At 48.0% G+C, this 11,826-nt stretch overlaps 1 protein-coding gene across 3 annotated transcripts in view; it reads right to left on the bottom strand.

Moving 5' to 3' along the window:
- Window positions 1–1,166: 1,166 nt before the first annotated feature.
- Window positions 1,167–11,826, bottom strand: part of SNX1 (sorting nexin 1) — a 32,948-nt gene continuing 22,288 nt past the window's right edge. For all 3 annotated transcript variants that reach the window (XM_064485457.1, XM_010993532.3, XM_064485456.1), the window contains exons 6-15: window positions 10,789–10,930; window positions 10,118–10,196; window positions 9,570–9,645; window positions 7,668–7,781; window positions 7,374–7,467; window positions 6,073–6,278; window positions 3,481–3,624; window positions 2,809–2,889; window positions 2,241–2,312; window positions 1,167–1,607 (exon numbers count right to left, since the gene is read on the bottom strand). In XM_064485457.1, the coding sequence (XP_064341527.1) occupies window positions 1,557–1,607; window positions 2,241–2,312; window positions 2,809–2,889; window positions 3,481–3,624; window positions 6,073–6,278; window positions 7,374–7,467; window positions 7,668–7,781; window positions 9,570–9,645; window positions 10,118–10,196; window positions 10,789–10,930 (1,059 nt within the window). In that variant the 3' untranslated portion in view covers window positions 1,167–1,556. The remainder of the gene's footprint in view (window positions 1,608–2,240; window positions 2,313–2,808; window positions 2,890–3,480; window positions 3,625–6,072; window positions 6,279–7,373; window positions 7,468–7,667; window positions 7,782–9,569; window positions 9,646–10,117; window positions 10,197–10,788; window positions 10,931–11,826) is intronic.

Here is an 11,826-nt window from a genome sequence, read left to right as displayed (position 1 = left end):
TGCTTATAACATACAGTGTTGAGTGATAAAAGCAGGATACAAAGTATTTTATGTGTATATTATTACAACTATGCAAAGCAAAAATACAAGAAGACGGGAAGGATAAAATCAAAGGTGGTAATAAGGATATTAGGGGATATATGGGAGAGACTGAGTGCCTTTTTCTTAAAAGAAAAATCAATGTGTTTAAAAAAAATACTTGCAGCAGAGGCACTCCTCTGTCAGGCTGGTACCCTGGAGATCATTGCTGTTTACTGCCTTCTTTTGCCTCAAGCTGCCCCTACCCAAACCTTACCAGCCCCCGCCCCCCTCAAAGAGAACTGACAGAGCAGACGTGGAGTGCTCGCAGCCAGGGGCATCTCTGGGGGTGCTGGGGCCGGGAGCGGCAAGGTTCCCGGGCAGGCAGTCTGCCAGCCCCGCCCCACAGGGCAGCTCCGCAGGCTGCTCTGACCAGTGAGCTGGAGCAGCTGTGGACACAGCTGAGGGGAAGCCCAGTGGCAGCACATCGGAGATCGGGCCTCCCTGGCCGGGCTGGCACAGAGACCCCTTTGAGCGCCCTTGGCTGGGGCCTCTTGCTGGCATGCTCCCTCCTGGGCACAGACAGCAAAGCTTCTTGGAACTGAAAAGGTTTAGGGACCCTTGGATGACTTTATCTAGAGGCAGAGTGCCTGGTTCTGTCATCTATGGAGATAAAATGTTAAATCCTTATCAGTCCTTGATATTTTTTAACGCGAACCAGTCTACTGAGTATGCGTTTTGATGGGTGGCAAAAAGAAGTTCAGAACACAAGGCTTTGCTATCAGAAGGCAAGACTCACAGAGCCCTGGGCAGCTGAGGGAAACAGGGCAGGAATAAAAGAGAAAGTCTGCCTCCTTTGCAGGAGAAGTGGTTTTGCTCCTCTTATTATAAAAGACATCTTAAAAACTCCTTCCCTAAAGAAACAGGAATAAGGATTAAATAGATTAAGAGACCCCAGAACAGGTGGCTGAGGTAGACATAGAAAAAGAAACTCCAGTGCCACAGGGAAGCAGCAGCACAAGCCTGTGAACTCTTGTGGAGAGAGACTTAGTATTCCTGGGCGGCTTCTCGGTCAGGAGCGTTCCAGACCTGCTTCCCACCTGCTCCGTACCCTAAAGCAAAAAGCACCACCATTCTGAGTCAGGTGACCTGATTTTAAAGTATTTTATTACATAATCTTTTCATGGCACCATCAGGAGTAACAGAAAACGTTATTCCCAGTTCCTAACCACATCCTGAAAAATATACATTTGTATTTATATATTTATATCAATACTCCACCCCTAGCCAATAATTCCACCACCTATTATAGGTCTTTTGCTTAAAGCAAGAAACTATTCTCTCCAGTAAGAAAATATATATGGAAGCTAAATGAAGTAATGGTTAGAGTGACTGGGGACAGTTTGGTCTTGAGGGCAGGGAGGAAGGGGTGAAGTCCAAGCTAGGCAGGAGGCATCACTGGGGTCCAGCGGAGGTGGAAGAGGACAGTGTATTAAAAAGACAGCGTCAGGCAGGTGGGCTCTGGTGTCCTTGGTCCATTAGGAGATGGCCTTTGCCTCAGGAAGGAAGGCTTCCCAGTACTTTGCCAGCTGCAAAGAAGTGGGGACAGTGAGCAAGTGCCCCCATCGAAGGGCAGAGCCTGAGCCTGAGCCTGGCAGGCGAGCAAGCACAGCGCCACGGCACTCCCCACTCCCCAAAGGGAGGGCTGAGCTGAGGCCGAGCTGAGGAGATGGCTAGGCTGGGAGTGACCCTGGGACAGACTGGCCAGCCGGCCACACTGCCCTCATTCCTCACCTCTCTAGACTGAAGGAAGCAGCAAGTGCAAGGGCAATCTCTGAAGACAGTCCTGGCTCTGCCCCGGAGGAGGGGCCACAGCTTGGCCCGGCTCAGTTAGCCCCTCACAGCAGGGGCCACTGTCCCACACACTGACCGAGGCCGCAGCCTCAAGAGGACTGGGAGGTAACATGGGGTTACAGGGAGAGGAGAGTTGGGGTTTGTCCTTAAAAATGAACTCATCATAGGACTAAGGCAGTCCTGCTTATTAGCAAAACACCCTAATGGACGCTCCAAGTTAGAGCAACAGGGCCTACTTTCAATTATCGATTAAGCAGGGACCAGGCCCTCTGAAGCAGGGCCAGACTGCCCAGTCACCAAAGCCACGAGTAGGCAGCCGGCCTTCAGAGCAGGCAGGAGAGGCAGAATGCCGTGCATAAGTTACATACCTGCTGCTGTGAGTACAGGAGTGTCTCAAGGTACTTGATCACGTGGTTTTTGAAGTCCTTGGATTTCTCTTTCTAAAGAAAAACAGGGTTCTCCACTGACCATCCAGATAGTTGCTCCTTCCCCTCTTGATAGGATGGCGATGCTTCTTGCTGACCAAAGCTGAACACAGCCTCAGAAAGTAGAGACTGGAATAGCTACAATTTCCAGCCAAATAGCCTCTGCCAAGGCCTTTCAAGGCTCTCCTGCATGATGGGGGGGGGGGGGTGGGAGTGGGGATGGGAGGAGAAAGGACAGGGGACCAGAGGGTCTGTGACAGCTGCAAGCTTTGCTTTGTGTCTAGCTGCAAGTGCAGGACAGCCACTTGCCTCAGGAACAAACATATGAACATGAACACACACACACACACACACACACACACACACACACGCAAAGGCCACAATGGTTCACGATAACTTCCAAGTCACTGGCACCACCATCTGTCTCCCTCCTCAAAACACTTGGGCAAATCCAACAACACTACTAAACAAGGCACCGCACACCGGTGAGGAGCAGGATCTTCTATCTCACCTCAAACCGTATCACTTCTTTTCGTACCACAGTTGAAATCCTTTCAAAGTCCCTTTCGTACTGAGTCACCCGAGACTCCCACTGGAAAGAAAGAGGAAAGAAACGATCACTTAATATTACGATATCACTATTAAGTCTTTACCTTTGAACAGCAATTCTATATCTGGGACCTCAATTGGTCATCTGTCTGTCTGTCCCTGTGGGTGAGATTCGCTATGGGGACTCCACACATAAGCCAGAGTCCACATAAGCAGAAGGGCACCCCTGGGGCTGGCTGAGAAAGAGAAGCCATGTGCCCCAGGCCAAGCCTGGTCCCTAAGAAAGCTCCGGTACCCAGAGGCTGTGGTTTAGGTGTTCACCAGCAAGGCTGAGAGCCCCAGAGAACTGAATTTAGTTCTCACCAGGGAGGCATATCTGAATTATCTTGGAGCTCTTCAAACACCCAGCCAGGACCCCTCCTGCAGAGACTCTGATTTGGCAAATCTGCCTGGAACAGGAAAGGGCCAGGTCTCAGGGCAAGCCTGGACTTGAGGCCTCTCCAGCAGCCACCGTCCTTTAGACTCAATCAGTTCTCTCGCCTGCTGTGGGGTTCTGAGCATCCGGAGGGGCTGGGACCTGGGCTCAGGTAGGAGCCGGCACAACACCCCTGCTGGGCTGCCTCGGGGGCCTCACCTCCACGATCTCGTCCTTGGCCTGCTGCAGCTTGTCAGGCTTGTTGGCCCACAGCAGCCGAGCCTCAGCCTCCCGCTTCTTCTGCAGTGTAGCCTGAGCATCCTGCCAGCGCTGCCAGGTCTTCATGCGCTGGTCGAAGGCGGCCTGTGGGGGCGAGGGTTGGGGGAGAGCAGGAGCGGCCCTTCAGGAGCTTAGGTGGCTCCGCCTCGGCCTCGGCCTCGGGGGCTCTGCCTGCAGCTGTGCCGGGTGGGACAGAGCGAGGGCGGGCCCTGCAGCCACGTGTTAGTGCCCAGCTGGAAGTTTAACGCTGAGAAGCACAAGCCTGGATAAGACTCCTCTCCACGTCTCCAGCGGGCCAACGCCATGCTGCTTCATGCTACCCGCAAGGCCGGATGGCGGGGAGCACAGTCGGCGGCCCGATGCCAGTGCCCAGCGCTATAGCTTTTGAACTGCCTCCCTCAGGTCAGTCAGCCCAGGAGTCTCCATCCACACTTCCCTGAGTGCCTGCCGTGTGCCCGGAACTAAGAATACAGTGGGGAGTGAAACAAATGGTCCTGTTCTCATGGAGCTTATGATCTAATAGAAAAGTTGACAATGTATTAATAATTGCCAGTAAGTGACTGGAAGTATGCAGAGTTCAGAGAAAACAAGCAGGGTACTCTAATAAAACTGGGGACCTAGCTTAGCCTGGGAGTTTTATCAGGGAAGGCCAACCTAAGGAAGCGACCTTTAAACTGACGCCCGAACAACATACAGGGTTAGCTTAACAGATCTTTAAATAAACACTTAAAGCCACCACGGGACCCACGGCTTTCACCGCATCCACATTCAACTGCTCTAGGCTATCACAGCCCCCAGGAAGCTCTCTAAAGTCCACTTGCTGGTTTTTCCTGTTTCCAGTCCCTTGACCACAGTCATTTCCAGAGGATAATTGTTTGACCTAACCAAACCATCTCCCCTGCCACCCACGAGCTTTGCAGGATTCAAGAGGTGGCCTGGATGACAGACCTGGCCTGAGGCAGTCTCCCAGCCCTGTTCCTTTTGCTCCTCTTCCCTACAAAAGTTCCCTGGATGTCTCCTAGGCCGCCTTAGTGCAGGCCTTTGCCAACACTTGAACTGTAGGGGGTAAAATGACACCAAATTTACCTTCCTCTGAATTGTCACTGCTGCTCGCCTGCAATTTCTTAATAGCTCAACATCAAAGGATTAGGTAAAGGGTGACCTCGTATCCAAGTTAAGACTCAAGCCTAAGCCCCTGGGCTAACTGTGGCCCAGCTGCAGGTTCAGGGAACAGCAGAAAAGAAGCATCTGCTCATCTCTCCGATCCCATCGCCAGCTCATGACCACGAGGAGGGTCTCTGAGGTGAGGGGTCTCTGAGACGAGACCAGCCTGCAGTTCTGCACTCTTAATGCCTGCTGCCCCAGCTCGGCCTCTCTCACCCCTGTCTGTACCGGCTCACCCAGCCTGGGGGTCATATCCAAGAGCTGAGCTCTCCAGAGACCCCAAACAATGCTCTTCTCTGAAAGCTTCCCCAGAGAACCCCTCCCCAGGAGGGCTCTCCAGCCAAAGTAGCCTGACCAGTTCTAAGAATTCCAAAGCAGGTTATTCTTCCAGCCTCTTATCACTCTGGAGTTAGCAGCAAACCAAATAGCAAAGGGAGAGGACAATGAGCAATCTCACAGGCTATATTAAGCAACTCTACCACAGAGGAAATGGGAGCCCTGGGAGCAGCTCAGCTCTTGACAATACAGGGGCTCTCTGGCAGGTCAGAGGTTGGGGATAGGGAGCAGGGTGGCTCTGTTCCAACTCAGAGGATCATACATCCTGGCCCCAAACTGGATCGGGCAGACTCAGGCCCTTTTAGGGCAGGCGCCAGGCTCTCTCTCGGCTCTTTCCTGTCTCAGGGAAGCCATGCGAGAGCTAATACCACTGCCCAGTGGCGCTTCCTTGGCCACGCTAAAAGGTCATGGAAAACCAGAGTGCCCTGGTCACCAAGTGAGAAGGTAAGGTGCTTGACCTGAGGGACAGGCTGTGGTGTAGTTACCAGTGTGGCCAGCACAGCACAAAGAGGACCCCGGTGACAAGCTCTCTCAGCCCCCTGGCCACACTCCTCCATGCAACGCCAAGCCAGTTCCGTGTAGTTACCTGACTGCACACATTGGAGGGACAAGTGGAAGCCAGCAAGAGCTCTTACCAAGGCAAAGCCGCCGCTTACTGTTAAGGAGGCAAAGACCAAAGGACTGAGGAAGTCACTGCTCCAGGGGGCCAAGACAGCAGGTCTGTAATAAGCCTTGTTGAAGAAACGAGCACAGAGCTGTCCAGCTTCAACAATAAGGAGGGGCCTACTTGGAAATTCAACACCGGTCTTTTTCTCCAAACTCATTTTAAAAACTGGGGCCTCAAAATGACTCAGTGATAACTAAGAGTTTAATGGACTTTTTTGATTCATGGGATACCTTCTCTTTTGAGAGCAGAAAAAATTACACCTATTTTGAGCTGTAATGGATGAAACTGTCTTGGGAAGGCAAAGAGCAAAGGAAAGACAAATTATATCAAGGGGAGGAGAAAGAAGGAAGGAAAGAGAAGCTTACGCGGACTATGGCCAGGAGGCGAATGTAGTCACTCAGGAGCTCGGCAAGGAGGAAGAAGTCACTGTTGGCCTGTTCCTGGTGGAGCTGCTCGATTTTTTCTTCCACCTCAGCCAGCTGGGAGAGTGCCCGTGACAATGCCGTGTTGTCCTCAGAGCTCCCGAGCATGGCGAGACTCTTTGCAAACTGGGCTGTGTTCAGCGCTAGCTCTGGAAGGAGGAAGACAGCAGAGGCCTCTGATCCCCCAAGGAAAAGGGACAAGTCAGCTGACACTGTGTGGCATGTCTTAGTAATGCTGGCCCCTCCATGCCTGGCAACTGTGGGCTCTGCAACCTAGTCACTTACACCACAGCCAACTGCATTCAGAAAGTGAGAGGAATGCAGCTGGTCACATGAGCAGGCACAGGTTCCTGTGGTCCTAGGTTCCTCTAGGTTAAATCTACTTGGAAGCAGCAGCTCTGACATTCCTGGAGAACCAGGGGCCAGTTAATATAAACAGGCCAAAGGAACGACTGATTTTCACATTAGAGCCCATGTTAAGAGGCCCGTCTGCACGAGAGAGTGAGTGTGCACACTGCGCAGTCTGGCAAGCTCTAGAGCAGGACAGCTTTCTCTGGGAAAAGCCAGGTATTTAAGCTTTGCAGGCCACACGTGGTCTCATAGTCTCTCTCTCCTCTCCCCACCCACCCACAACTCATCTCTTTAATAATGTAAAAACCATTCCCAGCTCACAGCAATAAGGCCCAGGGCCAGATCTGGCCCATGGGCGGGGTCATATTTTGCCAACCCTAACACTGACCTCATTCTAATGGTTTTCTGTTTGTGCAGATTTCTGATTATCAGCAAGCTTAAGGCAGAGAAGGAAAGCATTCAAATCTGGGCAATTTCACTAGCTCTTAAGTGAATCTCAGCAGGGAAAGGTGAAGAAGGGTTAGGAGACACACAAGGTTTTCCAGTATTTACATATTGCTTGTTGGACCATGTAGCTAAAGCCTGTGACATCATTTTGGATAGAAGCAACCAACTCAAATCACAGCAACAGAAGCCCACGTCCCAGGTCAAGCTGTAGCTGGGGCGCCTTCCCCGCACCCCTCCCACTAAAGAGTGCAACGCCTTCAGTGGCGGGGTCGTGTTTCCTGTCAGGAGACGCAGGGCGTATCTTTCTGATCGGAACCTCAGGGAGCAGGGGGGCTGAGAATTTCAACTTGAATGGCTGAGAGGCTGGGAACAGCATGCCCTCCCATCTCCAGCTCACTGGAGACAACAATTTTCCCCAGCTCCAAGTGCATTTCCGAGGCGGTTACCTTTCCTGTGGTTGACTAGCGTTTCTACAACGGCGTGCAGTTTCCGTAAGCGCTGCTCCTCACACTCTACCTCCTGGAGCTTCTCCTCAAACCACTGAAACACACAGGCCCAGAGCTTAATGGAGGCTACTCATGCAGGAGTGGAGCACAGTCCTTCCTTAGCAGTTTGTTATTTTACCTTTTTTTAAAGGGACTGAATTATCTTAAAAAGAAAGTCTCAAATTTCAGGACTCCCCGAGGCTTCTGCCCCCTAAGACGGGGTACGGGAAGCTGGAGAGGCACAGGGCTACTCACAATGTCTGATTCATTCATCTTGATGGTCATTTTGCTGACGGCATCTGTGGCTTTGTTGAACATCTTGAGGAGACCAGCGCCACTCAAAGTCTGGGTACCCACAGCACGTGGCAGCTACAAGACCAAGAAGGCGGGGGTGGCAAGTTATCTGCTGCCCCTATTTTAGGTTCAGAAGAATTAGTATCCATCAGACAGCATGCCCAAAACTTGCCAAACAAATTATTTGAACTGTAGTTTGTTATTTTCAAAGGCAGTTAGACAAATCCCTAACTAGCATGTACTGAGGGGAAAAAAAAAAATCAAAGGACCACATTAAATAGAATCAGCAAAAATTTTCAGCTTTTGATACTGTGTGCAGAAAGGGAGCAGAGTGTGAGTGTTATGTGGCCAAGTGACCTCACGTTGAAACCATCTGCCCACCCAGGCATGAACCACTTAAATACCAAGCATGCTTCTGTTGTAAGTCAAAAGTTCTTTTGGATTAGCATACTCTGCACACAGCTGGACTTAAAATCTTGAGACACTTTGAAGTTATGCTGTGATTCCATTCTGACTTTCCTCAGTGAACAAAGGTCCAAGGACAGGAGCACAATTTATTCAGACTGAGGCTACTTTTCTAGCTACTAGTTAAGCCAAGCATGCGAAATACTTGGAAAAATTTGACTGGTTCGGTCTTGCCATTCTTTTCCTAAGGCCCGGAAGGGATGCTGATGTCCATAGTGTATACAGTATACCACACTGAACAGTTAAAGAGTTTAGTGCCCAGGACTCTTGGGGCAGTGGTTTGCAACTAAGGGCCATTCTGTCCCCTCTAGCCATGTCTGGAGATAGTTCTGGTTATTAAAATGGAGGGGGGGTTTCTGGACAGAGGTCAGGGATGCTGCTAAACCTACAATGCACAGGACAGCTCCTACAACAAAGAATGATCCAGCCCAAAGGGTCAGCAGTGCCATTGTCGGCACACCCTGTTCTAGGGGTACCAAGTGAGGATGAGGACATGAAAAGGAAGAATGGATTTAGGGATCCCAGAGAACAAATGAGAAGATTTAGAGCATTGGAGAATTTTTAATTAAAAAATTTCATTTTGTGGGGGGGGTACCGCATATACTCAGCACCATTTTCCTCATTAGAGTAATACATACAATATGCAACGTAAAGAAAAATTTAAAAATAAAAACAAAATGAAAAAATAACTACCAAACAATAGCCCTACCCTGTCACTCATTTCCTTCTAGTTTCCTTTCCTACAACATTGTTTTATTCCAGCGTTAATTTCTTCTGACCCTTAACAATTAACGTGTTTCTACAGCTGTATTTATATGCTATTGCAAGTTTAACTTTTAAAAATTCTTTTAATATATGCTTCCAATGAATTTCTGTATACTTTCTGTTTATGATGAGAATTAAGCATTTGCTGTATTGATATATTTTACTTAATTCTTCAATTGTTAGCAACTGGGCCGTCTCCAGTTTTATTGACTACCATTGCCTAAAAAGACTGTCTGCTTGAATCAACACTTTTGCTACATGGCAGTTCTGTGGTCTGTGGTAACTGGTTATGAACTAACACCTCTCAGCTCCTGGCACAAAATAAGCACTTAATTTGAGCCAAGCAGTAACCTATGAAAGACAATGCCAAGGACTTCCCAAACAGGTCACTGCATTGACTCAGTAAGACAAAACTAGGCTGCAGTTTGACCTCTACAACCAGGTACTTCTGACTGCAGGTAGAGCTTCTTCTAGTTCAAAGGCTGAAAAATACTTGTCACATCTGAGGGCTTACAAGCCAGGATACAGTCTCAGACTAGGCTGTATGTGGGTGCTCAAATACGTGTTGAATGAACTAGTTTCACTTCACAGGGGCAGATAAGAAGTATGAAATTCAGTCTGTACAATACTAACCTCTTCTTTTTCTAGGAACTCCCTGACATCAGGGTCCTGTAACATGGTAGGATGATTCACAATCCTCTGAAGGTACCTACAGGGTAAGCAGGTAACTGGTTAGTGGACCTGGCCTCACAAGGTTTCAAGCATCATACAGTGCTGGCAGGGTTACAATGTCTTTCATTGCTTTAAAATGTCCTCAGATAAGGTACTCAGGTATGACTGTAAGCACATTTAAGTTCATGTTCTTCACATTTCCAAAAAGGGAAGAAGAATAAGTGCTCAGAAAGAGACCTCAGACATTTGATTGTCGACATTTGATTGTCGACGAAGGAGAATACGACCGTGTGCCCACTCAGGATGGGAAAAAAAAAGCAGACGTTCTGTTCCTAAACGGGAAGGTAAGAGACTTAGGAAAGGTTAGACACAACACGGAGGTGGGAATCTGTAATTCACTCAAGTTTCCCCACTACTAACTCTCGCTAAAGTCTCATGATAACTAAGTCTTAGTTTCAGCTTCTCACTTGTTCCTGTGGCATTCAAGAGAACAGCTGTCTGGTACTTACCTTTCTAGAGCAGCCCTCCGTTTTTCAAGAAATTCTGCAGAAGAAGAATCTTCCTTCCCAACTTTAACTTTTGTCATTCCTGGAATGGAATAAAAAAAGCAACAAACAAACAAACAAACAAACAACCCCCCCCCCCAATAAATCATCAGCAAAAGGATAAACCTGTATAAAAGCCTACAGGAGCAAAGGCAGTAAGGACAGCACTACAAGACACAACCAGAGGGCACTCCTATGTCATGAGCAGGCAGGAACAAAAGGTTCTTTACACGAGAGCCATTTTTTAAAACTAGTCTCAAAGTGCTGAAGGCTCTAAATTCTGGGACTTCCAAAGCATGTGTTTTCTAAAAGGAGGCCACGGGACTCTTGAGTATAGATTAACAGACGTGAGCTGATGGTAATGGGAAGCTTCCTTGCCCCACCCTCTTTCCCTCATTCAATGCATTTCAAGGAGACAACAGTAACCATTTAAGAATCCTGGACACACACACACACTGTCAAAACATGCTATTTCTCTAGATCTCACGTGATTTATAGGAAAATGCTGGAAATACTTTTCTAACCGCAGGATTCTATACTGTTATTAGGGGTAGTCCCATATACTAAGTAGAAAGCATACTGCAGAAAGACTGCAAAGAAAAAAATCCAAGCAGCATTAAAGACCACAGTCTTACCTATTAGGCTCTTCTCAGGTGGAGGAGGGACAATAAAGCCATTCTGAGAGTGCTTCTCTGAAAGTTTCTCATAAAGACCCAGAAAGTCACTAAATCTTCTTTTTACTGCAAACTGTTTACTTCTGAACATGGGTAAGCTCGTCTTGGGGAAAGAAAAAACACAAGGTGATTTCATTTCAAACAGAGGATGAATGAATATCTTGAAAGTCATCCAGCTGACATCAGGGGAATCTTTTGCCCAGAACTCTGTCCTTTAGCCACCTGGTAATTACCTTCTCCAAGACTGAGATTCTTAAACTTTTTTTTTGAGCTATACTCCCCTCTGGGTCTCTGGGAGTCTGTGGAGCCCTTATCAGAGCAATGATTTTAAATGGATAAAATAACAACTGTAGGGTTACAAATGCAACTAATTAAATTCAAATTTGGTTTCATTTGCAGGTTAAGAACCCTTGCTCCAAGGAAAGAGATGTTGAAGTCTAGTTTAAAACTAGAATTCTATGGTCATCTATAACCCATTCACTCTGCACTGACTTTTAAGGGTATTAGCTGCTGGAATTAAACAGTAAACAGTGCTCCTAAGAGAGAGGATCAATCAGATGAAATGTCTACACTGCAGACACTTCAACATGTCACGCCACCTAGAAGACAGGAGGCAGGCCAACAAGTAGTAAGAGAGATAATATAAAGGAAACTTCTAGCAAAAAAAAAGACTAAGCCTACATCATATTGAGAGATCATTTAATAATCAACAGGCAAAATTTAACGAGGTTGGCCTTGCCAATTGCTGGCAAGGAAGTGTATCAACGGGAACTTTTACATACTGCCAGTGGAAGTATATATTGGTACAAAGACTTTAAAAAAGTTTGTATTCATTTTCTTCAACATCTGCACTACCTATGACCCAGGGGAACTACTCCTGGTTACACACCCAAGAGAAGCCCTGGAGTCTATGTGTACATCAAGACACATGTACAAGATTGTTCATACTTATGAACGCTTAACTACAAAAACTGGAAACACGCCAAATAAGCACAACAG

The sequence above is a fragment of the Camelus dromedarius genome, chromosome 5 (assembly GCF_036321535.1).
Source record: "Camelus dromedarius isolate mCamDro1 chromosome 5, mCamDro1.pat, whole genome shotgun sequence".
NCBI lineage: Eukaryota > Metazoa > Chordata > Mammalia > Artiodactyla > Camelidae > Camelus > Camelus dromedarius.
The sequence above is the reverse complement of the archived record's forward strand: the minus strand, read 5'-3'. Positions and strand labels throughout refer to the sequence as shown.